This window comes from Lepidochelys kempii, chromosome 1, assembly GCF_965140285.1.
Source record: "Lepidochelys kempii isolate rLepKem1 chromosome 1, rLepKem1.hap1, whole genome shotgun sequence".
NCBI classification, from domain to species: Eukaryota; Metazoa; Chordata; order Testudines; family Cheloniidae; genus Lepidochelys; species Lepidochelys kempii.
In genome coordinates this window covers 258,735,562-258,760,868 of record NC_136380.1, presented here as the reverse complement: position 1 = coordinate 258,760,868, position 25,307 = coordinate 258,735,562, and the positions used below count along the sequence as shown (strand labels likewise).

At 48.5% G+C, this 25,307-nt stretch overlaps 2 protein-coding genes across 3 annotated transcripts; one reads left to right on the top strand and one right to left on the bottom strand.

Moving 5' to 3' along the window:
• Window positions 1–1,567: 1,567 nt before the first annotated feature.
• SLC16A8 (solute carrier family 16 member 8) lies at window positions 1,568–8,867 on the top strand. Its single transcript, XM_073326042.2, has 4 exons — window positions 1,568–1,821; window positions 2,482–2,625; window positions 4,036–4,905; window positions 8,481–8,867. Exons 1-4 carry the CDS (start codon window positions 1,593–1,595, stop codon window positions 8,861–8,863), a joined length of 1,626 nt encoding a protein of 541 aa, XP_073182143.2. The 5' UTR covers window positions 1,568–1,592; the 3' UTR covers window positions 8,864–8,867.
• A 2,503-nt stretch (window positions 8,868–11,370) lies between these two features.
• On the bottom strand, window positions 11,371–25,290 carry PICK1 (protein interacting with PRKCA 1). 2 transcript variants are annotated; one of them, XM_073326019.2, is made up of 13 exons: window positions 24,998–25,286; window positions 23,916–24,009; window positions 21,660–21,771; window positions 20,604–20,732; window positions 20,412–20,478; window positions 18,960–19,049; window positions 17,415–17,468; window positions 17,245–17,307; window positions 16,667–16,800; window positions 16,006–16,098; window positions 15,530–15,580; window positions 13,705–13,849; window positions 11,371–13,234 (listed from the first exon to the last, which is right to left on the bottom strand). In XM_073326019.2, the coding sequence occupies exons 2-13, from the start codon at window positions 23,954–23,956 to the stop codon at window positions 12,990–12,992; spliced, it is 1,224 nt and encodes a 407-aa protein (XP_073182120.1). In that variant the 5' UTR covers window positions 23,957–24,009; window positions 24,998–25,286; the 3' UTR covers window positions 11,371–12,989. The 2 variants fall into 2 exon arrangements, with proteins under 2 accessions (XP_073182120.1, XP_073182130.1); XM_073326029.2 differs by having other exon boundaries at window positions 13,082–13,229; window positions 24,998–25,290.
• Window positions 25,291–25,307: the final 17 nt, after the last annotated feature.

Sequence of the window (25,307 nt, the reverse complement as noted above, 5' to 3'; positions counted from 1 at the left end):
ACCAGTTTGGTTGTGAAACACCAGCCCTTCACCCCCTGCGAGGAATTAGCAATCTCACAAAACTACTGAGGCTGGCTGGTGCTGGGGAAGAAGGGGCTGCTCTCCAAATTTGACTCTTGCCCCATGAAGGTTGTTTACCCTGAATAATGCCACTCTGCCCTGCCATCTGAGGATCTCAAAGCACTTTATAAACATGAGCACCTCTGTGGTGAGGGGGCTGAAATAGACTCTCTGTTATGCAGGTGGTACAGAGAGGGGAGATGACTAGCTCAAGGTCACACACACACAGTCTGCAGCAGAGCTGGGGATAGAGCTTAGATCTCCTGCTTCCCTATCCTGTGCCTTGTCTATGAGAGCCTCCTTGGCTCATGGCAGTCCCAGATCAGAGTGAAGGCTGGGACTTCCCAGGACTGGCTGAGGCAGGGAATGGAGACATCATCAAAGAGTGACCTGTCCGCTCAAAGTACTGCAGCCAGTGGCAATGGGGTGGGGAGAGGCGTTTTGGAAGGAGAGGGGAAACCTGCGTTGCCAGGAGAGGAAAGTGTCATGGCAAGCTGTGAGCTAAGCCTGGGGAAATCCACCTGGATTCTCTGGAACCTGTCATACCATGTGCAATCCACGCTCTGACCAGCAGTGAGAAAGTGCTGTGTGTTAGCAGTTATAGCCAAAGCATAGGGTGTGTTCCTGCAGAGACATGGGAAAGCTATTGGGTGACAAGGAGAGAGGCTGTGGCCTCCCTGTATTGCTGTTGTATGCTCCCAGGGTCCACCATGCTCAGCATTGGGAAGGGCCCAACGGGCGCCCTGGCACGGACTGTGGAAGTGAGAAAAACAAACCCAGACTGGCCAGTGGGAGCAAAATTCTTGTCCAGCTTAAGGCTTCTGAGAGAAACTCACAAGACAACCCCCCACCCCCAACTCACCCTGCCTTTGTTCTGGCAAAGTAAGTTATATAGGTACAGAGCCCTAATCCCTCTGGCATGTAAATACCCTACAGCTCTAGCTTGCCTCCCCTTTCAAAAATCTGTCTCCTCGGCAGCTCAGAAAGAGGGTGTGTGTGTGTGGGGGGGCTGTCTGTAGTGTGCTTGCAGGGAGCACAAGTGGTGGTTTATAGCATGTCTAGGCCCCAACCCAAACCAGAGTCCTGTTGTGCTAGGCGCTGTGCAAACACTGCTTGAGAAACAGCCCCTGAAGAGCTTCCAGCCTAACTAGACAAGGCAGCCAAAGCATGGGAGGGGAACCAGGCACAAGGAGGCGAGGTGAGGGGACATGCCCAAGGCCACACAGCAGGTCAGTGGCAAAGAGTTCAGAATAGCACCAGGTCTCCTGACTCCCACTCCAGTGCCCTAGCCATTAGACCATGCTGCAGCTCCATGTGACGAGGGGGCAGAGGTCAGAGAAGGTGGGAACAAATACTGGCACAAGTGAATGTAAGCACTTCAACAGGCAGTGGTGGACTGCCGGGCGGAAGGCTGGAGCTGCCATTGTAACCGTGTGTCCTGCATGCTCTTCTCATCCTGCAGCTCTTGGAGATCCGTGTCTACTGCACGCTCTCCCCCGCTTGGCATTGGGTCCCCTCCCCCAAATTAGAAAATGGGGAGGTCTGACCCAGAGGAGGGCCAGCTGCCAGCTTCGGTGAAGCCCCCAGATGGTGGCTGGGGCTGGATAGTGCTGCTGGGCTGCTTTGTGATCACCGGCTTCTCCTACGCCTTCCCTAAGGCAGTGAGCGTCTACTTCAAGGAGCTGATGCACGATTTCCATGTGGGCTACAGCGACACAGCTTGGATCTCGTCCATCATGCTGGCCATGCTGTATGGCACAGGTGAGAACGCTAGTGTGAGCCCCGTCCCCCTTCCAACAAACCCCCACTTTAGCCCTCCCCCACTCAGACATGGACACGGCACAGAGCGGACGTCTCCTTTGGGTCTTTAACCTTCTCTTTATGCTTCCCAACCCGCCTCTGCACTAAAACCAAATGGGAGTTGGGGCAGGGTGAGAGACCTCTGTCCCCAACACCCCTCCCAAAAAGGGGATAAGCATGCAATGTCCTAATCTATGCCCCCTCGTCCCCCATGCCTCAGACATCCCCTATGTCTCCATTGGCACCCTGAAGTTCTCTTTGCCTGCTCATCAGCTCCATTCCTTGGTCAGCCGGAGGGGGTCCCTCTCTTCCCTTTTGCTGCCCTCACTGAAGCAGAGTATAGCTGTCTCCATGTTACACCAAGTCTCTTCTTGCGCCATGGAAAGAAGGAATCAAAGCCAGGTCACCCTTGTGGCAGTGTGGAGCCAGGGCTACTCTGTGTGGACCCTAGAGCTGACGCTCTACCTCCAGAGCAGAGCTGACGGTGAGGGAGGGAGATTTCCTTTGGTCTGAGCATTCTGCATTCACATGTTGCAGGCGTGTGGAGAAGTCACTTGGTCATAGCTGCCCTAACTCCTTGTTTTCTCCGGTTCTCACTCTGGCTTCTCTGCTTCCATTCAGGGCCTGTGAGCAGTATCATGGTGAACCAGTTTGGGTGCCGGCCTGTGATGCTTGTCGGTGGGCTCCTGGCATCTTCTGGTATGATCCTAGCCTCCTTCACGACCAACATTATTGAGCTGTACCTGACGGCTGGCATGCTGACAGGTGAGAGCCCTACGGAGGGGGAGCGCTGCAGCTGGGGGAGTGCACCTGTCGGATCCCAGCAGCTTGGGGCCGGGGGTGGGAGAATGACATAGGCAGGGATAGAGACAGAAGGGACATAGATGATGTCTAACTACCATGGTGACTGGAGATGTATAAATATGTGAAGGCAGAGAGGGGAGGGAGAGATGGGCAGGGAGAGATGGGCAGGGGATGATAGAGAGGCCCTGTCTGTGCTTCCACTGGATCTGTGTGAGCAAGACACATGCTTAAATGTAGTTCAGGCTGGCAAGCTGCTACCTGAGGGAGACAAGGCAGAGTGAGGACTTGTGAGGAACACTGGCAGGGATGATGGAGAAATAAAGGGGTCTAAGTCAATGGAAGGATTACATGGCCATAGGGGAGAGAAGTGGAGACTGAGCGAGAAACACACAGCTTCATGACGTGTTTCCCGCCCCCCCTTTGCTCTGGAGAAACAAAGTTTGGTTGCTGAGGGAAGAGGATTTTCTCCTTACTGTGGATGTGCTCAGGGAGCTGACGTGGCTGTTGGGAGGACAGCCTGCCATGGCAGCAGCTTTATGGCACTGGCTCTTGAGGCTGGAGGAGGCAAGAGGAGGGGTCTGGGCTGTGACTGAGACTCCTGCCTGCCTCCATCTGGAGCTGCATAGATGGAATCAGACCTGGCCGAAGGACCTCAGTGTCCAAGACCCTCGTTCTCTGGCTGGCAAAGGCTGAGAGCACTGTGAGGACGATCGGCTCAGCACTCAGGGGCTGGCAGGAGAAACACCTTAAGTCTGGCTCATCAATTGATTTAGCAAGATTGGATGGGCTAGAGAAGGAACTCCACACAGCCGTCTTCATACAGAGGCAGAGTCACTAGGGTATGGAGTGGGGGGAAACCACTGAGCTCTGAGAAGGGAAGAGACACACGCACCAGGAGGAAGAAGAACCCATAGTAACAGGAAAAAAAAACCCAAACGCTGGTCCATTAATATTTTCTCTTCTGGATGCAATCTGACAATGGAACAGCCTGAGGTGGGGTCACAGTGGGACTGATCAAGAGTTTAACGGGTAATAGCCCAAGTAAAGTGGTGATGGAGAAGTCCTGATACAGGCCCTCAGAGAAGGCCTGCCAGTTAGAACGGGGTAGCAAAGGCAGGTGACAGTGGGTGAGTCCCAGTGCAATATAAGCTCTTTGGGATCTGGTCCTGCCTCTGCCTATGAGTTTCATACAGTAAGTCAAGTGGGAGAGTCTAAGACTTGGGAAGAGAATTAAACTACATGACAGGGTCTTTGGGCTAGGTGTGTGCATGCAGAATCTCTGAGAGGTTGCATTTGTTGTGGTCCTCTTGTCTCTGTGGTATCTCACCCATTACTCTCTCCATCTCCTCCTTCCCCTACCCCTGCACACAGGTCTAGGTATGGCTCTGAACTTCCAGCCCTCCCTGATCATGCTTGGCACCTACTTTGACAAACGTAGACCTCTGGCCAATGGGCTTGCTGCAGCTGGGAGCCCTGTCTTCCTCTCTGCCCTCTCTCCGTTGGGGCAGGTCTTGCTCGAGAAGTTTGGCTGGCGAGGGGGATTCCTCATCATGGGGGGTTTGCTGCTCAATTGCTGCACCTGTGGAGCAGTCATGAGACCCCTTGAGGCAGGGATGAAGCGGAAGATGGAGAGAGTTCAGGACAAATATGAAGCCAAGGAGATGCTGCCCATTGGGGAAAGGGCAGAGGAGGCCATAAGCACCATTGATGGAGTCAAAAAGTCAAAGAAAACCAAGAAGAAGAAGCAGCCCAGGAAAGGGAAGAAGCTATTGGATTTTTCTATCTTCTCCAACCGGGGGTTTGTCATTTACTCCATTGCTAAGTTCATCATGGTCTTGGGTCTCTTTGTGCCCCCCATATTGCTGGTCAACTATGCCAAAGACATAGGAGTGCCAGACACAGAAGCTGCCTTCCTGCTGTCCATCATTGGCTTCATAGACATCTTTGCCCGCCCTTCCTGTGGGATGCTGGCCGGGCTGAAGTGGATACGTCCCCATGTCGCCTACTTATTCAGCTTTGCTATGCTCTTCAATGGCCTGACAGACATCTGCAGTGCCAGGGCTAACACGTACACGGCGCTGGTCATCTTCTGTGTCTTCTTTGGCATCTCCTACGGCATGGTGGGTGCATTGCAGTTTGAGGTGCTCATGGCCATTGTTGGATCCCAGAAGTTCTCCAGTGCCATTGGGCTGGTCCTGCTCATTGAAGCCTTTGCTGTGCTCATTGGGCCACCCTCAGCAGGTATGTTTGTGCTTGAGAGAGCTGTCGGTCACCCAACTGCCCTCCCGGCCTGACACTGGGACTCTTGACCAACAGGGTAACACTAATGGTTAAGTTCTCTCAAGAATTTGGAAGCATCCAGGCATTTTAACTGCATATTTCTAGCCCTAATTTTTGATTGGTGGAATGGTATCCATAGTCATCCAATGGCATCCTAGATATCAGAGCAGGGTGGGGTGGCTTCAGTACCTGGCATCTGAAGGGTTCATGAGGCTGCACCTCTTTAATTCCTTGAGGGAGAGGACATCTAAGCAGATTACTGAAGGGAGTTGAATAGTTCAACTCCTATCTTTAGAGAGGAATGAATGAGGGACTATTTAATTGCCTCTGTTTGCACAAGTGGGGGAAAAAGGTGCCCCTGCTTTATGATGTGTGTATGCGAGTACATACACTTCTCTTTTTTTAATCAATTTTTCATAAAGTATACTTTAACAGTAAAATACTTACCTGGTTTTTCATTTCAATTGTCCCTATAAAAAAAGACCATCTGAAATGAAGAATCTGAGTCCAACCCAATGCACAACAAAACTGATATAACCGGTGTGCTGAGAGATTCTTTTTGTGAATTCTATTATTTTGCTCATAAAAAATTAGAAACTAGGAGCATTTAGTTAGGGCTACCTATAGTGGGATCTACCCCCAGTGTTCCTTAATCCTGACCAATAGCACCCCCTGCTATTGCTTTGCGTGGGTAAGAAGAGAAGGTTATGTTGTTGTTAAAGCCTGGCAAATACTGCAAAAAGCATTTGTGAACATTAATGTGTCTAAAAACCAGCAACTTCTCATTAGTATTCACAGCCCTTCTGCTTTGTTGCTGTGCATATTCATGAGCGTGACTATTTTTGTTTGCGGAAAGCACAAGTCTCATGAATGTTTGTAGCAATGCATCCCTGCCAGAATTGTGCACAGGGCCATCTCAAAATCTTTTTTAGAGAGAAGATTCAAAGTCTTTCAATCAATAAGGGACTGGCACAGGGGCTCTAGAACAATTTGTACAGTGGGGGTGCTGAAAGCTAAATGGTAAACCGTGTAGATGGTGGAAACCACTTCAAGCCAGGGGGTGCGGCAGCCCCCCTAGTTCCAGCACCTATGGAATGGCAATAATATGCCTGTGACTAAGGTGAGTTCATCACTCACTCTTTGTAACTAATAGTGAATAGTTTGTTCCCTTGGGAGGGAGTAGCTTGCATAAAGTGTTCGATGAACGTGACCAGTCCTTGTCAGAGTCTATTAGTGGATAACTTGCAAACAGGAAAACAAGGACAAATTTACTGAATACATTATTCACTGAGGTTTTTCTGCTGTATTGTAGGCAAATGCCTACCAGGACCCAGATTGACACCCCTCTGCTCCTTTCCTTAAGCCAAAATTTGAACCCAATCTCTAGCCATGACATGACAGTGCATGAAACACAGCGTGATTGAGCTCTTCCCCCTGCTGTGCCAACCATCCCATTGCCATGTTAAATCAAACCCTCCACTAGCACAGAGGCTCCCAAAGTGGGGTCTCCAGCCTCTGTGGGTTACATGGGGGGGGGGGTCCATCCCTTGAGCCAGGGTCAGAAAAATGCCGGAACAGCATTCCAGCATTTTTGCTGCATGGAGGATACCATTTTGTTCTCCAGATGGCATCCTCCGCACAGTGTGGCCTCTCACACACCATGTATGAGAGTTCACGCTGGCAGGGGTGTTCCAGTCATACCAGAAACGATAGGGGTCCGGGACACTAAGTAAGATGCCAAAGGGGTCGTTTCAGAACCACTGCACTAGGGCCTCTGAAGGCAAAAGCAAGGGAGATTTAGGTTAGACATTAGGAAAAACTTTCTGTCAGGGTGGTTAAACACTGAATCAAATTACCTAGGGAGGTTGTGGAATCTCTGTCACAGGAGGTTTTTAAGAGCAGGTTGGACAAACACCTGTCAGGGATGGTCTAGATAATACTTAGTCCTGCCTCAGAGCAAGGGACTGGACTAGAAGACCTCTTATGGTTCCTTCCAGTCCTACACTTCTATGATATCTATGATTGTGGGGAGGAGAGGACCAGACCTATGGCTTAATTTGGGTCACTGTGAAAACCCTCACTAACAACAACAATTTTTCTTCTGTTTTCAGAGAGGCTTTTCTTCTCTGATCCAAACAGGAATACGCTTAGTTCCCAGGGTGGGTAGCAGGCCCAAACAGGCTGACACTGGCCCACTTCAGGGAGATTTCTGAAATACATTGTGAGACAGAGGTAATGATTCATGGGGCTTAATGAAGCAGCTGTGGTGGCAGGGGAAGGGGACATTAGCTCAGCATTGCTGGTGGGCCTGTCAGTGTCCAGAGCTTGGTGACACAACAGCCAAAAATGCAAAGGGTGGAGAAACAGGCCTTTATTGAATATTGCGTGCAGCACCAGAGCATCTCCTTTCAAGGAAGGAACATTGAAGAAATGGCAATAGAAAGAAAAGGGAAGGAGGAGACCATGAGGGGATCTGAACAGTCTGGAGAGGGAGAGATGCTTTATCTTCTCTCCATTTATGCACAGAGTTTAACGCCAGAAGGGATAGGTCTAATCTGACCTGTATAACACTGGCCTGCTATCCTCACCCAGTTACCCCTGCACTGAGAGCAATAACGTATGCTTTAGTCAAACATCTTCTGGGAAGGCATCCAGTTGTGATTCAAAGAGGGTTATGGTTATTTGGGTAAGTCAATACAGAATGGTGGAGAGGGACAAGGACAATAGTGGGATGAGAGAGGGACTTAGGGTGCTGCAGCAATGAAGCTGGGACCATCTTTATACATTGAGAGCAGTTTGTTTGTAAAATAGGATAACAAGGGAATAGCTGTCACCATAACCTTGGCAGAATGGAACTGTGGCTAAGCTTATGTGTTCAGCCTATGCCAAGCCGAACAGAATCTAGCCCATAGTGCCTGGCAGCTGTAGGGGCCTGATGGTGGGGGAAGCTTGAGTCTGTTGGTAAACACAGTTGATCTGACTTAAGGGAGCAGAAACTGAATGGGAAGAAAGTAACAGTGTCACTTTGCTTGGCATAACCCTACTTAGCTGCTGCTTGGTCTGCAGGTTCGAGGGGATGACAGGGCTTGCTGTGTGTTAAGATTTGCCCCCTACTATTCCCTACTCTTTACCCGGCCTGGAGTCACATATAGGGTCCCACCACACACACAGGACAATCCTGACTTTCACAGAGTTATTCCATAAGCCTTAATTTGTGGGACAATTCAAAGGGCCCCCAAAGGGTTTCAAGCATTATGCTGCAGCATTGCATGTGATTCCATTGCCTCTTCTGAGTCGTCACACTGTGATGTTGGGAAGATGGAATGGAGTAGTGTCAGACCACATCAGCACGGTGTCATGATTACAAAGGCAAATTTGTAGCTACAAGCAGTGTCACAGATTAACCTCTTGGATCACATCCCTTCAGTTTTTCTCAGCCAGCACAGCTCATTGAGGTGCTGATCTCAGCGACTTCCATATCATTGGAAAAGACTTGCTGACAGTCTAACCCTAATTATTTCTCATTTGATTATCAGGACACTTGGTGGATGCATTCAAGAACTACGCAATCATCTTCTACTTGGCTGGCTCAGAGGTTGTACTCTCCTCCCTCTTCCTGGGCATGGCTACCTACTGCTGCCTGAATCAGGGGAAGAAGACACCCCAGCCAGAGAAGACCCCTTCGGTAGGGGGTGGAAGTGATACTGAAGAGGCAGAGTCAGATGTGGAGGACCATGCTGGTGACAACCACCATCTGTCCCACAGCACCAACACTGCTGTCGTCATGGACAGCGATGCGGTGAACCATGTAGCAGAGGACCGTAGTGCAGATGGGGTTGAGCAGCCTGCGGGTGAGGGGGCAGTACCAGTCCCAGGTGAATGCAACTCTGGCTTGACAGTGGAGAGAGAGAGTTTTTAGCAAGAGAAAAACCAGGACTAAGAGATAATGCTAAAGTGTATGACTGGCCTGGTTTGGAGACAAGTAAATGGGGGACGGAATATGGGTTGGAGGGGGAGATTGTGCTGGGGTGGGGGAGCTGCAAGGAACAAGAGACAGAATTTTTATATATATATAATATCCATGTCACGGTATACTGCAAATACACTGATGTATTCGACACAGGCCCAGAGACCCTGAAAACCAGCCTCCCCTACAAACTGTCTACGGGAAATATTTTTAAACAGCAGCAGAGGCAGCCAGAGAACTTTACTTTTTCCTCTGCACTATCACCCTAAGCATTAGGGGCTCTTTATGACTCTTCCCCATAGGCTGAATCTGCAAGGCGAGAGTAGATGACATGTGAGGGAACGACACGGAGCAGGAAGAGTTTCTCTTTGGGGCCAGGTAAAAACACACCATGTCCCAAGGGATGATCCATGTGGCAGCAATGGTTACAAGAGGGTTGGGGGAGTGTGTTTAACTAAAAGAAAACTCCTTATATAAAGGAATCAATGTTCAGGCAGAAGAACAAGCAGCAACCAGAGGATGCAATGAATGAGGGTGTTTGAGCAAATAGTAAATCAGGATTAAGAGATGGATTTCTGGATTCTAAGAGAACAACCTTCCCTTCCATGCTTAAACCACACTTAATCTGCTTTAGAATTGGGTCTACTATGACACTCCTAGCCAAAGCCCTTCCTTCCAGTTTCCTGAATTACTTCACCTCAAACACCCCATGGCAGCACCTCAAGGGACCTATTACAACACCAAGGGATCAGAAGCCAGAGGGCTGTATGGCAGGGATCTCAAGGGCTGCAAAACAGGCATTTCGCTTCAGGTCACTGCCTCAAATATGAACTAGGGGGTAGAGACATTACCAGCCGATAGCCCAGCTAAACCAAATTTGGTGGGGGGAGAGAGAGAGAGAGAGAGAGAGAAGGTCACACTCCAGCTGCTACTACACAAGCAGTATTGATTTGTTGCAATAAGGAGTTTTCAAAGAGAGACAAGACCTGAATGAGCCAGGGGGCTTGCAACCACGATTGGGCCCCTCCATCCAGGACTCAGCTGAGACAGACTCGGGGACGACGACGACACAAAGAGCACTGTAGCTACCCCCTCTGTCTGTGTAGGAAACTCAGCTTGTAACCAGCACTGTATTCACATTAAAATTTATCTAAAAAACTCACAAACAAATCTGACCATTTTTGGAGCATCAAGATTAGTTAGTTCATTAGCACTTTTAAGTGATGTAAGAGAAGGAGCCTCCATCCCATCTTCTGGGAAACTAATTCAGTCTACACGGCCCTCACTGGTGGCAAGGGATTCCCGCTATCCAGGCAACATTTTCCTTTATTCAGTTTCATCTCATGAAGTGTTATACAACCCCAGGGTCAGATTCTCTCTCCCAGCATAGGCAGCACAAAGCAGTAGCTGGCAATTCCTCTTTTGTAATGGGAACTCAGTAGGAGGGATAGGTACTCCACGCTGGCTTCAGCCTAGGGGCCTGGCCAGGGAAAGAGGTTGCAGCTAGAGCACCTCCAGGTGGATGTGGGCAGCTTGTTGTAACTTACAAGAGCCTTCAGGCTACGCTAAGTCTCAGGAGCAGACCAGGTCTCCTCCCCCCCGCCCCCAACCCCAAAAGGGGCCATGGGTATAGCACCACCTTTGCCATGCCCCTTTCCAAGTTGCACTGAACATGGCTTACCGTAGCTCAGGACCTGAACTGCACTCAATCCTCCTTCTCTGACAGAGTTTTCCCATACACATTTGGTCCCTCCAGTTCCTTGATTACTGTGGTGCTCTTGTCCAGCTCCCATTCAAACAGCGTCCCTCTGGGCTCCGGCATCCCTCAGCAGCACAAAGAAACGGTGGTGCCACCGTATTGCACTATTACATTCCAAAGGGGATGCCAGGCAGCCTGCCCTGTGATCTCTGCCAGTCAGACTTGAGAGCTTAGGGAGAGAGGGTGTAGCCAGAGCTAGTGAACTGTGGTTTGCTGGGTCTCCATCAGGCTCCATCACTGACATTATTTTCCATTCCTAGAAGCTACCTGTTTGACACAGCGGGCAGCCTCTGCTCGCAAGAAGGGCAGGACTTACTGTCAGCTCAGGCTTGAGGTGCGGCAGCTGAGCTTGTGGCTAGAAGCTAGCTCTGGCCTAGGAAGGGACGCTGCAGGACAGGATTGAGGTGGACGACTGTGGTCTGCAAGGACGCGTTCACCTTCTACGCTAAGCCACAGCACAGCTAGGAACACAGGACACCGCTGTGTATAGAGCCTGATGCAGAATGTACATCACACTTTTCATCTACAAAGCAAAGTGCAATGATGGCCACCGTAATTCTGTTCAAGGAGTTAATATCCCCCTTAAGACAAAAGGAACGTAGCTTTATGCACAACCTTCATGTCCCACCTTGGGTCCAAAATAGAGGGATGAGGAGGCGTGAACAGAGCACGAAAAAGCCAGTGAAAAGGGAACGGAAAATAGAAATATTAAGTTTTTCTTTATTAGAGGCATCTATCAGCATATTAAAGCCCATTCAAGTCTTCCAGAGGAGCCTAGCCCTAGCTGGCCTTCTTGTGGCACCCACGGAGAAGACAACAACAGAGTCCAGAAACAAAACAAGTAAAAAACATGTAAATCATAAATTAATGCCCTTAATAGCCTTGCTCACTGCCAACTGGTACAAGTCATCCTTATGGAGTTGGGAGCAGTTAAAACCTTCATCCCCAACGGATCACTGCCACAAACCAAAAGCCACTATATAGAACTGGGACTCCAAAGAGGAGAGAGAAAGAGATGAGGGGTTGGGAGGAATCCTTAGTTCCCCTGATTTTTCCTTTTCCTCTTCCCTTGCGTTAGGGGTGAGGAGCCTTAGCTATGAGTTCCAGCAGGACTTTCTGGTGCAAAGGCAGCAGAAAATGGCAAACTGAACAGTCATATAGCAACAGGGAGAGCTGTAGGATGGGGGTGGGTGATTTAATACTCCATACTCCTTACATCATGGGTCTAAAATAATCTCCATCTGCAGGCACTGTTTTCCCCTCCCGCTAAGACTGTCTGTTGTTCAACACGCCCTCTGATAGAAGGCCATAGTACCTCCTCCCCAGTTTTGTAATGATCACACCTCTTGGCACAGGGAGGGGTGTACATGACAAGCTGTGCATCCTCAAGGAGCAAATCTGGTTAAGGCCAACCCGGAGCAAAATGTGAGAGGGGAAATGACCAAGGGAACACATGGACCAGAGTGAGCTTGAGCCAATGTGAATTTCACAGACCTCCTCTCTTTGACTAGTAGAAGGTTCACCTTTTGCCCATGTACTGATGAAGATGGTTTCTCTCTGATAAAGACCAGTTCCCTTCTTTTTCTTTGGGGAGGGTGATGCTACACATGGGAAGGGCTCCATGTTGGCTGATGACTTGTTTACATCTACCACTAGTTCTACATCTCAGCTTGCCTTGGTTCTCTTTCTTTTCCATAGGAAACAGTAGCTAAAGCAGGTGGAGAGGGGGCAGATTCCTCTAGCATCCTCACACCTACCTAGAGCCATCAGGGGCAGTAGAATTGTATACAACATTTGAAGTGGGAGAGTAGAAAGGCAAAACCCTCTGGTCCCAGGGTAGTCAGCAGTGGAGCAAGTGGTCCTGCTGACTTCAGCATTTTTCCATCTAGTGAGGGCAGATCAGGAGGAGCCGTTCTTGCTGTCCACAGTCATCCCTCTTCAGGTGCTTTTTTTAGCTGACACAGGCAGCAGAAGAGGAGCAATGTGCCTTTCACACTCAGAAGGGTCCCCTTCGCAGGTGGAATCATATGGTGGGGGGAGGGAATTCCTCAAAGGGTTCCCCACAGTAACCCCCTACCTCAGCCTCTGAGTTGGGCAGTGGAACACTGGGGAAAGCCATCCAGGCAAAGAGGGAGGGAAGGAGAAAGTGGAGGCTGGAAAGAGTGCCGACTTTGCACCCAAGTCATCCCAACTGCCCCCATCCGAAGCAGAGGAGGAATCCCTGGCTGAGCTTATACAGAAAATCACTGAGGACGAATCACCATGTGAAACAGATTTTATCAGTCTCTAAAGTCTTTCCCGCCCGCCGTGTCAGCATATTCAGGCATCATCAATAAGCTTTTCGCCATTTGCTTCCTCCTTCCTCCTGGCCTCTCGCTCTCCTACTTCCTCCTCCTCCTCTGCCCCATCTGAGAAGATGTCCTTCTGACCATAGCTCAGGGTTGTGCGTGCTAGATCCACTTCAATGGGAAAGACATCTGCGTCCCGGAGCACGGCATAGCAGTCATCATTGTACTTGGACATGGTGGAGACAAAGCGCTGGAGCTGAAACACGATGTCCTGTACTGCAGAGGGGATGGGTTGGGAGTGTGTCAGTGGGGAATATAGCAGGTGTTCCCCCTCTCATGTGCACTCTTGCTTTTTCAGTGACCAACCATCATGTCCACACCCTGTTACCCTGGATTTGAGGGGTGTGTGTACCCCAGAATGTGATCAGGCTACTTGCAACTAATCTGTTATCCACAGATTTCAGAACCCACAGCAGGACTATCACTCCCCTCACCCTCCAGGCTGTGACCAAGCCTCCCTCCCCAAGATTATTCCTATGCAGCAGTCATATTCATGCTCTGTGCACCGCTGTCTCTCAAGCATTGTAACAGAAAGGTCCATGAGGACAAGGGAACCAGATTGGATGAGGTCAGTGAGATGCTGGCAGCAAGGATTTCTGGGCTAAGATGAGGAGGGACCACAAGGGCAAAGAACCCCTGTCTGGATGAAGCTCATAGGGGCCATGAAGGAGTGCAGTGACACTCACCATGTTTCTGGTCCAGCAGTTCAATCTTCTCCAGCACATCCTTCCTCATCTTGGCAAAGCGTGTGCGTGCCTCCTGGCGGCAGCGTAGGACTAGGCGGTACTCATAGTTCCCAGTGCTGACCCTGTAGAGGGGCTCGCCCAGTGCCTGCCAAGAACACCACACTATTTTAGAGACTCCCAAAAAGTCCACAGTGCCAGAGGCTTACTGATGTGACCCCATGAACCTCAGGTCACCATGTGATCCTGCTGCAGCCTTCTTGGGACCACTGAAACTCAGCACAGGAACCACTGATGATGAAGAACATGGAGCTAGTCCTAGGCAAGCTATGAGCTGGAGCCCAGAGCTCTGGGCATCCAAATCTACTGTTAAAACAGCCATTTGAAAGGCCAAACATATGATTGCAGGGATAAAGAAATGAGCATTTCCATGACACAAGGGAATGGGACTTATAGTCCCTTTCAACCTGGGAAGGTGAGAACAGGTGGCCAGCTGGTACTGGATTTCTGAGCTGAGTTATTGAGAGAGGCACCAGTACCCAACAAGACTGGTGCCAGAGGTGTAACTATTGTACATGCAAGCATGTGCTTGAGAAAATGCAGGTGAGATAGGTAAACCCTCCTGCAAGCTTCACTATTTACATGTTGCCTCACAAGCAAGCATCAAGGTTTCTTTTCAAATATATAAAACCCTTGAATAATATAGTGCAAGTCTACCCAGGGGTCCATGTGTTGCCTACCTCTAGTCATGGCACTGGAAGTCAGTAAGGGTGGCACTACTGATTGTCCAACAGCACGTTTTTGAGAGGAAAGTGATGAGGTCTATCAGCACAGGGCACAGCAGATTGTGTGTAGGGAGGAAGTACTTACTTGATTGTGCTGTGGGTCTGGAATGTACTCTTCATTCATGTGTACCAAAGCACAACAATGGCACCCTGCTGGGCCGGGGCAGAGATTTTCCTCTCCCATTTAGCAGGATGTATATCATCATCATGGGGTGTTGGGTTACTCAAGTTTTACTAGTTACTGAGGAGGAAGCATTGTCTGGTCCTCTGAGCAAAGAGCTGGGCACCAAGGAATGCAGAGTTCTAATCTCAGCTCTGATACTGACTCCATCTCTGACCTTGGACAAGTCCACATCCCCTTTTTATAGTTAGGGAAACTGAGGCATACACAGGGCGTCTTTATTTACCAGATAAGTTGTTGGTAAGGATTAAGATTTGTACAGCACTTTGAAGATTCACAAGGCTATATTCAATGCTAGGAATTATTTTCCATGCCAGTTTGAGGATTTTACTGAATTTTTGGAAGTCTTCCAATTATAATTACAAATATTTGTTTAAGTACATTGTCACTAGTAGAGATTCTCCTGAAATCAATTTTCCTTAAACAACTACAAATGCAACTTACAAACAAATTTGCATTAGTGTGGGATGCAGAGTATCTAATACAGTTCTTAAGATAACCTGCACATTATACTCAGGTGGAATCCATTAGGATAACACTGTATAGTTATCCTTAACACATACTAGTATTACTAGAAGAGTAGGACACAATTCAGTGAGCATGCAACAGAGGTGATGACTGGTCCCAATGGTTTGTGATGATGGGATCTGTTTCATAAAAGGTATCAGTTATATTTTCTGCATAGAAGTCAAAGACCTTCAGGTTTGAATGCTTCAACAATTATAATGTATTATTAGCAGGGCTAGAGCCATTATATGGCTGTATGCAGGCACATGTGTGTTTCTGTGGTTGCATGTGAGGGAGGACAAAATGCTATAGAAATACAACCTGCAATCCTCATTGTTGCAGCCTCAGTACTCACAATGCAGCTGTATTCCTCATCATCCATCTCCTTCACTTTCAGGCAGTAAGACTACAAAGGAAGGGTTAAAGAACAGAAAACACCAAGGGTTTAAAAAAAAAAGTCTTCACCACACAAAGTAGTGTGTTACCTAGTTTCCAGGCTATCAGAAGTGTAGGGGGTTGTCCCTGCTTTTCAAGACCTTCTCAAATGGTGTGGCCATGGACACTAAGAGAAGCACAGCTGGACCAGATGCAATATCTCAGATGGAGAATGAACCCCGTTTGGAGAAAGGGGAAGCAGACAGGCAGGCAGGAAGGGGAAGGGGCTTGTTATTTATACGACAGTAGCACCCAAAACATCCTGGACTCTGGATAGACATACAGGAAGATTCTGTCCCTCCCTAAGGTCTTCTCTGTGTCCATGTGCTATGATTCTATAAAACCTAATCTCTACCAGATGTTTAAAAACAAAAACAAAAAGAAAGAACAGCTCACCAAGTACTCAAACTTGACATCCAGGTATTTTTTGATGGTCAGTCTTGTGTCAGGAATGGCTTTGTTCAGGTACGTGTTGAGGTCAGTCAGCATCTGCAGAGAAAACATGTTAGTAAAGTTACAGGGCTCAAGAGGAAAAGGAGCATTAAAAGGGAGCTAAAAGGACTTGATGGCCTGCGTGCAATGAGCTAGGGTACTCTCAGTCTCGTTCACAGCAGGGCAGGTGTCCATGGCACAGAAGTCACCAGCACGATTGGTACTATTTGTTCCCTTTTGTTGACAGTCTTAGCAGAGAACTCAAGGTCGGAAGGAACTGTGTAGATGTAAGTACATTATCAACAGATGTGGAGCTCCAAGAGGAGGATAGGCATACTGGAGAGTGTGCATGCAAGTGCGACAGCTTAGTTGGCAGGTGGCCCGAGGGGGAAGTTTGAACAACCATGTTCAAATAACTCTGCAAACTATAGATACATTTACAACTTCTACTCTGTCTTAACTGTCTAGACAGTTCCTTTAAAGAAAGTTTCTAATTTTTCCCATCACAATTTTTAAGACCCTCAAAGTACCCTCAAACTCCTCCATTTCTGGTTTCCTCTCCCCCCTTTGCTCCTTTCTCCTGTATGCTGATGCCAATCCCCTCTCCTGTGCTTTGATTCTTTACCGGTTTGATAGTTTTCAGTAGGCGGATCCCAAATTTCTCGATGCTGCGATGGGCATCTGCAAATTTCACAAAGGCTTCACTGGCAGTTGGCTGTGGTTCCCGTACACCAATGACCGAGAAAACGTCTCCAAATGCTGAGCAAATTAAAAAAATATATACAGATGGAGACGGGGTTTATCTGGAGAGAAGCCTCCATGTCTGATATTAAAGACCATTCCCACAAGCTAGAATTTGGCCAGGAGCAGTGTAACAATCCTGTTCTTGCAGAATGCCACAGGTTCCTTAAAGACCACAAATAGTCAGCGACTCACTTATGTCTCACGTGGAAGATGGTACGTATGGCGGCACAGTGCCCATTAACGCCATGCTAGGGAATTGTTTCTGAACTGACTCAGAAGGAAGTGTACCACTTCCTCACTCATTCCTACAGTACCTAGTTTTCATTGGGGGTCATGTTTCAAGTACTGATTAGGCCTGATGCTTCGGAGATCTGATAATATCATAACCATCCACTCCCCCATCTTAGGGCGGTCAGCCTGCTACAATTTTGAGGACTGAATTCCTTCCAGTCTGTTTACCTCTGTGTGTCTGGGAGAGTTCAAAGAAAGCTCTAAGGAGACTCTTGGTGTGCTCTGTCATGCCTGTGTTGGGGAAAAGAGAGAGAACATACAAATCATCCCACGGACACAGAGTATATCCTCCCTCCTCCAATTCCAATCCAGATGTCTGACAAAAGAGGGCAATTTACCTTTGTACAGCTCTGCAGTTCTCTCCAGCTCCTCCAGCCTCTTTACTAATCCATCTAGAGGGGAGCAAAGAACCAGAGAACAGGTGGTTATGATGCTGAAGTCCAGGGGAACATAGGGATGTGAGGGCATTTATTTTATATTAATGGTTGAAAATACTCTCTCTCCACCTCCTCAAAAGTCCGGTTCCTTACCCAACAGGTAAAACTTTATAAATAAATCCAAACTGCCCCTGCCGCCCCATCCAACCCCCCCTCTCCTTCCTGACTGCCCCCCTAGAACCGCTACTTCCATTCAACCCCCCTATTCCCCGCCCTCTGACTGCCCCGCCCCCTATCCACAGCCCCACCCCCTGACCACCCCCTTGAACTCCCCTGCCCTTTATCCAACTCCCCCTGCTCCCTTACTGAGTGGCCTGGAGCACCGGTGGATTGCATTGCGCCGGTGGCACGGCGAGCTGAGGCTGCAGGGGAGGGGGAAGAGCAGGAGAGAGGCCGGGGGCTAGCCTCCTGGGCCAGGAGCTCAGGGGCCAGGCAGGAGGGTCCTGTGGGCCGGATGTGGCCCACGGGCCATAGTTTGCCAACCTCTGCTCTACCACTATTCTAAGACAGAAGAGGTTGTACATGAAGAAGTGCCTGACAGACACTAATACAACATCTTTTATCCAGACATCCCACACAGTGCCTAACATATTAATTTATTATTTGGGAATTGGGATTGAACATATGGACAGTCGTGAACTCCTTGACTATTAGAAGTTGAAGTCTGGGCCACAAGTAATTGGAAAAGTTGTTTTCCCTACACTTGTAACCAGGTTTAAAATGTGACCAAAAGCTCCATTCTTAACACACATGAAAGGGTTAATGGAGAATCACTTCATTCACCACTGAAATGCAGCTACATCCAGAGTGGAAGGTGGCAGCTGTATAACAGCACACTACCCTGCCGTTTAGCACAGGAAGTTCAGAACTGCCATATCCATTTGGGACTGCAGAGGGAACTGCATTTTCTGGGTGTGACTGACACCATTATGAGGGACATATCCATTCAGCCAGGGAGACTTTTTTGAATCCAGGTTTATTATGCACCTGGCACACTTGCAGGCAGTGTGTTTCACACAGGGTCACTATAAGGTGTGACATGACACAACAAAACTGAAACAAATGCCTGCAGAATACAGTTAAAGAAATGATAGGAAGGACACTAGCAGATATGAGGGCTGTTGCTTGGTATAATTATTTTGACCTTGCAAAATGATTGTTGTGTCACTGAATCAAAATGCTACGAGGTTGCATTGCCATGCAGTCATAACACTGCAACGCTGCACAACAAAAAACACTCAGGAATCTCTCACTGTCCTGCGATCTAAGTACATGAGACTGTGTCTCATGCAAGTATCAAGAGAGGTGCCTGCCCTAGTCAAACCCCTTGCCCCCATAGTACCACTGGGCTCCAGCTTAACATTGTCCCCCATGGCATTATTGGATACCAGCTTAACTGACATTGCCAATAGCCAAACAGGAAGGTACCGTTTGCAAGCTGCTTACCGTTGCAAAGGATGGCTCGGCTTAGTCCCAAGGCATCTGCGGTACCCGAGCTCATGTTCTCCACCAATCGGTGCTTCACTTTCTTCAACACTACACCCCCCAAAAACGTGTCAAAACTCAGGATCACGGTAATTTCCACAGTCACAAAGAACACAATTAAAAAAACTCAAGTTTCAGGTACCAAACTGGCTAGACTGAGCCTAACTCAGCCGAGCTCAGAGGAGACTGTGCAGAGAACCGAAAGAGAATGCCACAGAAATTAGATGTAGGGAAGATCTGAACCTGGGCCAATGCAGGTATGTTTCCTACAATATGTGCTCTATTCAAATCCTATACACCCCAGGCAATGTGGCTTCCACAACTTCCTTTGGTAGACACAGCCTAATAGATCTCACCACAGGAAATATGTCTTGACATTCAAGACCATATCTTGCTTACTTTACTCAACTGATTTATTCCAAAGAAGTTAACAGAATAGTGTGAGTGTAAGGCCAAGTAGGATTTAGTGCTTGCCAAAATTTTCCCTTTGCTTAATTTTATCTCATGACTCTTAGTTAAAAGTCTTTGTACCATCCTTAACATTTCCTCTCTGTTTGGTGATCATACCCTTCAGATTCCTGAAGATAATTATTCCCTTTTTGTAATCCTATGACTACTCTACATGTATTTAGGGCCTGATTTTTCAGAAGTGCTGAATGCCTGCCGCTCCCAATGATGTCAGCTGAAGTTGTGGATACTTGGCACCTCTGATAAATCAGGCACTTTGCTCTTATTTTTCCTCAGAAATCCATTTCCCAGCCCCTGTGAATTTTTGGCTGCTCTTGTCTGAGTTTCCTTTTGTTTGTCAGCATCTTCACTGACAGGGGACAATGAAAACAAAAGAAAATCCAAAGAAATAAATAAAAGGGGCTGCCCTTTACTATATGCCCTGTTCAGCTTTTCCAGAGTGTGTCATGTTTAAAGGAGACACTCAGGTAGGTTAAACTCAAAATGTAGGTTTTGTTAAAAAAAAAATTTTTAAAAAACCCCATATGGAGAGAAATGACATAATGATTATCTAAAATAAGATTAACTGAAGACAGGAGTTTCAGACTGAAATCTTTCCAGGCACTGTCAGAAATCTAAAAACATCAGCAACGGCAGACTGAATGAAAAACAGTATGTGAAACTGACTAGTTGAGTTTCACTGTCCAAACTGAACACAATGCAGAAAACAAGCAACAGCAAAACTGATAAAGTTAATTTAATTTTAAATAGTCAGGTATTAGTAACACAGGGAAGGACTTAAAAAAAAACCCCAAAACACCCAAGTTTTAGCTTGTGTCCATTTAAAAGAGACAAAATAACAGCAAATACTGAAACAAAGTTTGATTTTGATTTTGGCTGGGATCTCCTCACCACCCTCCTCCAACCTTGCATATCAAGGGAGAGAGAGAAACCAGCATGTCTTACCGATATCCAAGGACTTGCCCTGCTTTGGGTCAGCTTGGAGTTTGTTGTAGTGAATCGTCACTTCTCCCTGGGTGGAATAGCAAAGCCAGAGCTGTTGTTCTGGAATTGAGCAGCAGGGACCGCCTCTATTGAAGGACAACAGTTTATAATCTGTGACCCGACCTGTTCCACTGGACTGTTCCTACTTCTTACCTTTACTACCTGTATCATTTTGGCCACCTCCACTTTGGTTTTCCCTTTTACTGACTTCCCATTCACTCCTGTGATTTCATCGCCAGCCGCCACAGTTCCATCCAGGGCTGCCGGAGTGTTATCAAACACCTAAGAGAGAAGAGGAAGACTAGAGGAAATATGGAGCTAGAAAGAAGTGCAATTAGTCTTATTTATGGGCCAATCTCTATTTTGCTTCCCTGCCCAACCCATAACACTTAGATACCCCACATAGATGTGAGGAGAGTTGAGCACCCAGTTCCTTCTGGGGCCTGTCACCTCTACTTTGTGCATCATCTACGGCAGGATTTCTTGAAGTCTAGTACAGTAGTTCTCAACTTTCCAGACTACTGAGCCCCTTTTGGGAGTCTCATTTGTCTTGCGTACCCCCAAGTTTCACCTCACTTAAAAACTACTTGCTTACAAAAATCAGACATAAGAATACGAAAGTGTCACAGCACACTATTACTGAAAAATTGCTTACGTTCTCATTTTTACCATATAATTATAAAATAAATCAGTTGGAATATAAATATTGTACTTACATTTCAGTGTATATCATATAGAGCAGTATAAACAAGTCATTGTCTGTATGAAATTTTAGTTTGTACTTATTTAGCTAGTGCTTTGTATGTAGCCTGTTGTAAAAGTAGGCAAATATCTAGATGAGTTGATGTACCTCCTGGAAGACCTCTAAGTACCCCCAGGAGTACACATACCCCTGGTTGAGAACCACTGATCAAGTACATCACATATGGCACTCCCCCCCTCCAACCCCTTTGAATTTTAATATGCTCCCAGCACTCTGCTGATTCTCAGGAGGACGTGGTGAATTTAGGAGCCTTAACTCTATCCTTCCAGAACTATTCCCAGCTAGTGTGAGAAACTTCCGTTTGCTGGCAAAGAAAGAGGATGCTTCGCACTCTGACAAAAGCAGAAAATATAAGGTTCTCCATGCCCCCCATAGCTTCCATCTGTCAAGTTTAACATCGCTTCACAAGGACAATCATAATATTTTCCTCTTCCATGAGTGCCCACCTGAACAATATAGAGACAGGGACAGTACTGTGCTCCTCCCCCAATGCTGATCCCAATCAGATTCTGAGAGTCCTTCTTCAAGGTTACTGTGCCAGGAACGGTGGGGATCCCACTATAACAATATATAGAGAGAAATGATCACGGACACAGGTTGGTATAGCAGTATCTGCATGCAAGAGCTAAAACGTATAATCTGAAAATATACCAGATACTTCTCATCTGAACTAATCATATTATCGCTGCTGTTTAGCCTTCCAGCCCAGATTGGAAGGACCTTACCCAAACATGATTTAGATATGTTTATTTGAAATCACTAAATTGAACAAGAGGCTAATGATTACATATGTGATAATGGAAGTAGCCTAGCGAGCAAATCCAGTGTTGCGGTCAAAACTAGGCACCTCTGTCTTCTGTCACTGTGAATGGAGAGAGAGAACTCCCAAGGTATCTTTTTCAGAGTGTATGTGAGGGGAATAGAGATAGAAAAGACACTCCATGATACACTGTGAAGCATACTTAAGACCCTCAAATATTTTGGTGGCTATTTTTTTCAATCTGTATGCAAGAGTTAGGTGAATAAATGCACAACATAAATATGCGGGGATGAGATATGACTGACAGCGAAGACTACTCTCAAAATAAAGAGTCCCTCTATTTACCCTGCAAAAAAACCCCCTTTATTTCCAAATAAAATTCTAGTGCTGTCATGCTGGGGAGCTCCACATGCCTGTCATAGACCTATGGATTATTAAGGCTACATTTTAGTTACAGGTATATTTAGAAAAAGTCACGGACAGGTCACAGGCAGTAAACAAAAATTCATGGCCTGTGACTTGTCCGTGACTGTTACTAAAAATACCAGTGAATAAAACTTGGAGGGGGGCTGCCTGGGGGCCCGTGGGTGCGGGGGGGGCCTGGCTGCTGGGGGAGGGAAGGGCGGGTGGGCTGCAGCGCATGGCTCAGGACCCCTGCTGGGGGGTAGGGGAGCACGCAGGCAGCAACACGCAGCCTGGGATGCTCACTGGGTGCTGGAGGCAGGGGGGTTGGCAGGGCTGACAGCCTCCCTACCTGGCTCTGTACCTTCCCCTCGCCCCAGCAGCAGAGTTTGGGTGTGGGAAAGGGCAGGGGGTTGTGGCACAGGACTGGGTGAGGCGGGATCTGAGTGGCGCTTACCTGGGGGGCTCCCCAGAAGTGGTGACATCCCCCTCGCTCAGTTGATAGGTGGAGGCATGGCCAGGCAGCTCTGCTTGCTGCCTCTGCCTGCAGGCACTGCTCCTGCCACTCCCATTGGCCGCAGTTCCCAGCCAATGGGAGCTGTGAAGCCAGCACTCTGGGCGGAGGCAGCTCACAGAGTTGCCTGGCCACCCCTCCACCTATCAACTGAGCGAGGGGGATGTCACCGCTTCCGGGGAACCCCCCCAGGTAAGCACCGCCCAGAGCCCGCCTCACCCCAGTGTCCCAACCCCCTAGCCCTCCCACACCCAGACTCTGCTGCTGGGGGAGGTGCGGGGGCGCAGGGGCCCAAGACTGCCCCAGCAGCAGCCAGTGTGCCTGGTTCAAGGTTTGCCTGAGCTGCCCCTGAACCAGGCGCACCGGCCACTACAGAAGTCATGGAAAGTCACGGAATCCGTGACTTCTGTGACAAACTCACAGCCTTAAGGATGATACACTCTCCCACCATTTCTTCCTACTTCCCTCTCTACCATTCCAGCAGAGCGCGCACCTTGAGAACACATTAACACTGTTGTGCAATCAGCAAATTAGGAAGAGTCATTGTAGAGCAATAAAAAGCTTTCCCCTCTGCTCACCACCACTGCAAGGCTCCATCCCCACTAGCCATAGGGAATAAGACATCAAAACTGAACAATGAACCTAGATCTCCAACACACATCACCAGGAGCGAACAACTCTGCCTGCTTTGAGCAGGTCTGGGTTGCAGCTCCTTAGGCATCTTCTACACTTAAAACTTAGGATGACCTAGCTATATCGCTCAGGGCTATGAAGAATTTCATGTCCCATGCAAAACAGTTAGGTCGACCTGTAGACAGCGTTAGGCTGACAGAAGAACTCTTCCATCCACCTTAGCTACTGCCTCTTAAAGGGGTGGATTTACTACAGTGATGAAAATACCCTTCTGTCGCTGTAATATGTGTCTACACTACCACAGCATAGCTGCAGCACTGCAGCTGTCCCACTGTAGTGTAGACATATTCTTAGTGATATTCAGGTGTTGGGAAAGGGAAGTGAAGCACTCACAGTTTATCCTCCTCAATGTCATAGTCCAAGTCTCCAAACATCGCTCTGGATGGCTGGAGTCTTTTGACCTGAGACTCTGTTTACACCAAAGTACCTGGGAAGAGGGAAAAAAAAGAACAAAACCCAGTAAAGTTAATTATCTGAATTCATTTACGCTCAGCAGCTAAATCTGAAGACTCAAACTATGCCCTTTGTCAGCCCCTTTCTCTCTCTCTTCCAACGGGCATGGAGCTGTCAATCCCTCTCCTGCCTTGGGGAGGAAAGATATTTCAGACCCTTCTGATTCTCCACTCTGGGTTAGGGATGGGGATAACGGTGCTGGTTTTTATTGTTTCACAAGCTATTCAAGTACTGGCAATGCTTAGGACAGAACACAGTCCACTTTGGAAACTTGATTATTTGTGTGTTGTATCTGCCAGCACAACACTTTTGAATGGATCTGGAGTCTTATCCCCTTCATCCATTTACTATTTCAGTTATTCTGGGGCGCACAATTTCCCCTCACTGCTTTTTCACAGGAAGTCTTCTAATTTCTGATGGTTTGAAGACGTATCTCCAGCTCCCTCAGATTTCAGACAGGAGTGTAGCAAACGTCTCTCTGATTCACTCTCTCCTCTGTCACAGTAACCGCACAGCGGTTCTTCTCCGGGTTTGTACCACGTTCTAAGTCTCCCAGTTTCCGTCACGCCGTTGGGGTGGCTGGCACCTGATACGGGGAGCCTGCCTGTGCTCTGCGCCCCACGGGGTGGGTCTGTGAAAAGGTGCCCATGCTGTGGGGCCACCTGCCAGATTCGGTGCTGCCGGGGCCTGGGGAACCAAGGGGGTCGGTGGCTGCTCGGCATGGGGGTGGGAGGGCTGCCAACCATTGAGGGATCCCTCTCTGGTGCTCGGGGTGAGGTGACACAGCAGGCGAGGTGCAGGGGGCCAGGCTGGCACGGGGGCAGGAGCTCTGGCGGGAGCAGCTCCCGGGGTGGGGGTGGGGGGAGAGCAGGGCCAGGGCGACAGGGAGCTAATGGGGACCCCTCAGACTCGCCCCTTTGGGGCTGGCAAAGCTGCAATGAGGGAGGGGGTCAGTCACTCACCGGAAACGGCTGGCTCGAGCTGGGTATCTGCATCCACCTGCCGCCTCTACCTGTCAGAACACCGCTCCCCCGCGTCACTTCCGGGCCGGAAGCCTCCTACCCAACCTCTCCTTCCCTCTCACCCCCGCTTCGCGTGCCGGGGCGAGCAGCTGTCGAGAGACCTGCCCGCTGCCCCCACGCTCTCCTCTCGCGATAAGACGTGCCGGATCTTTGAGACAGAGGAGGGGGGACAGGAGAGCGGGTTGCCATAGAGACGGAGTGTGCTCGACTGCTCTCGGGACAACCAATGGCGGAAGGGGCGGGGCCCAGC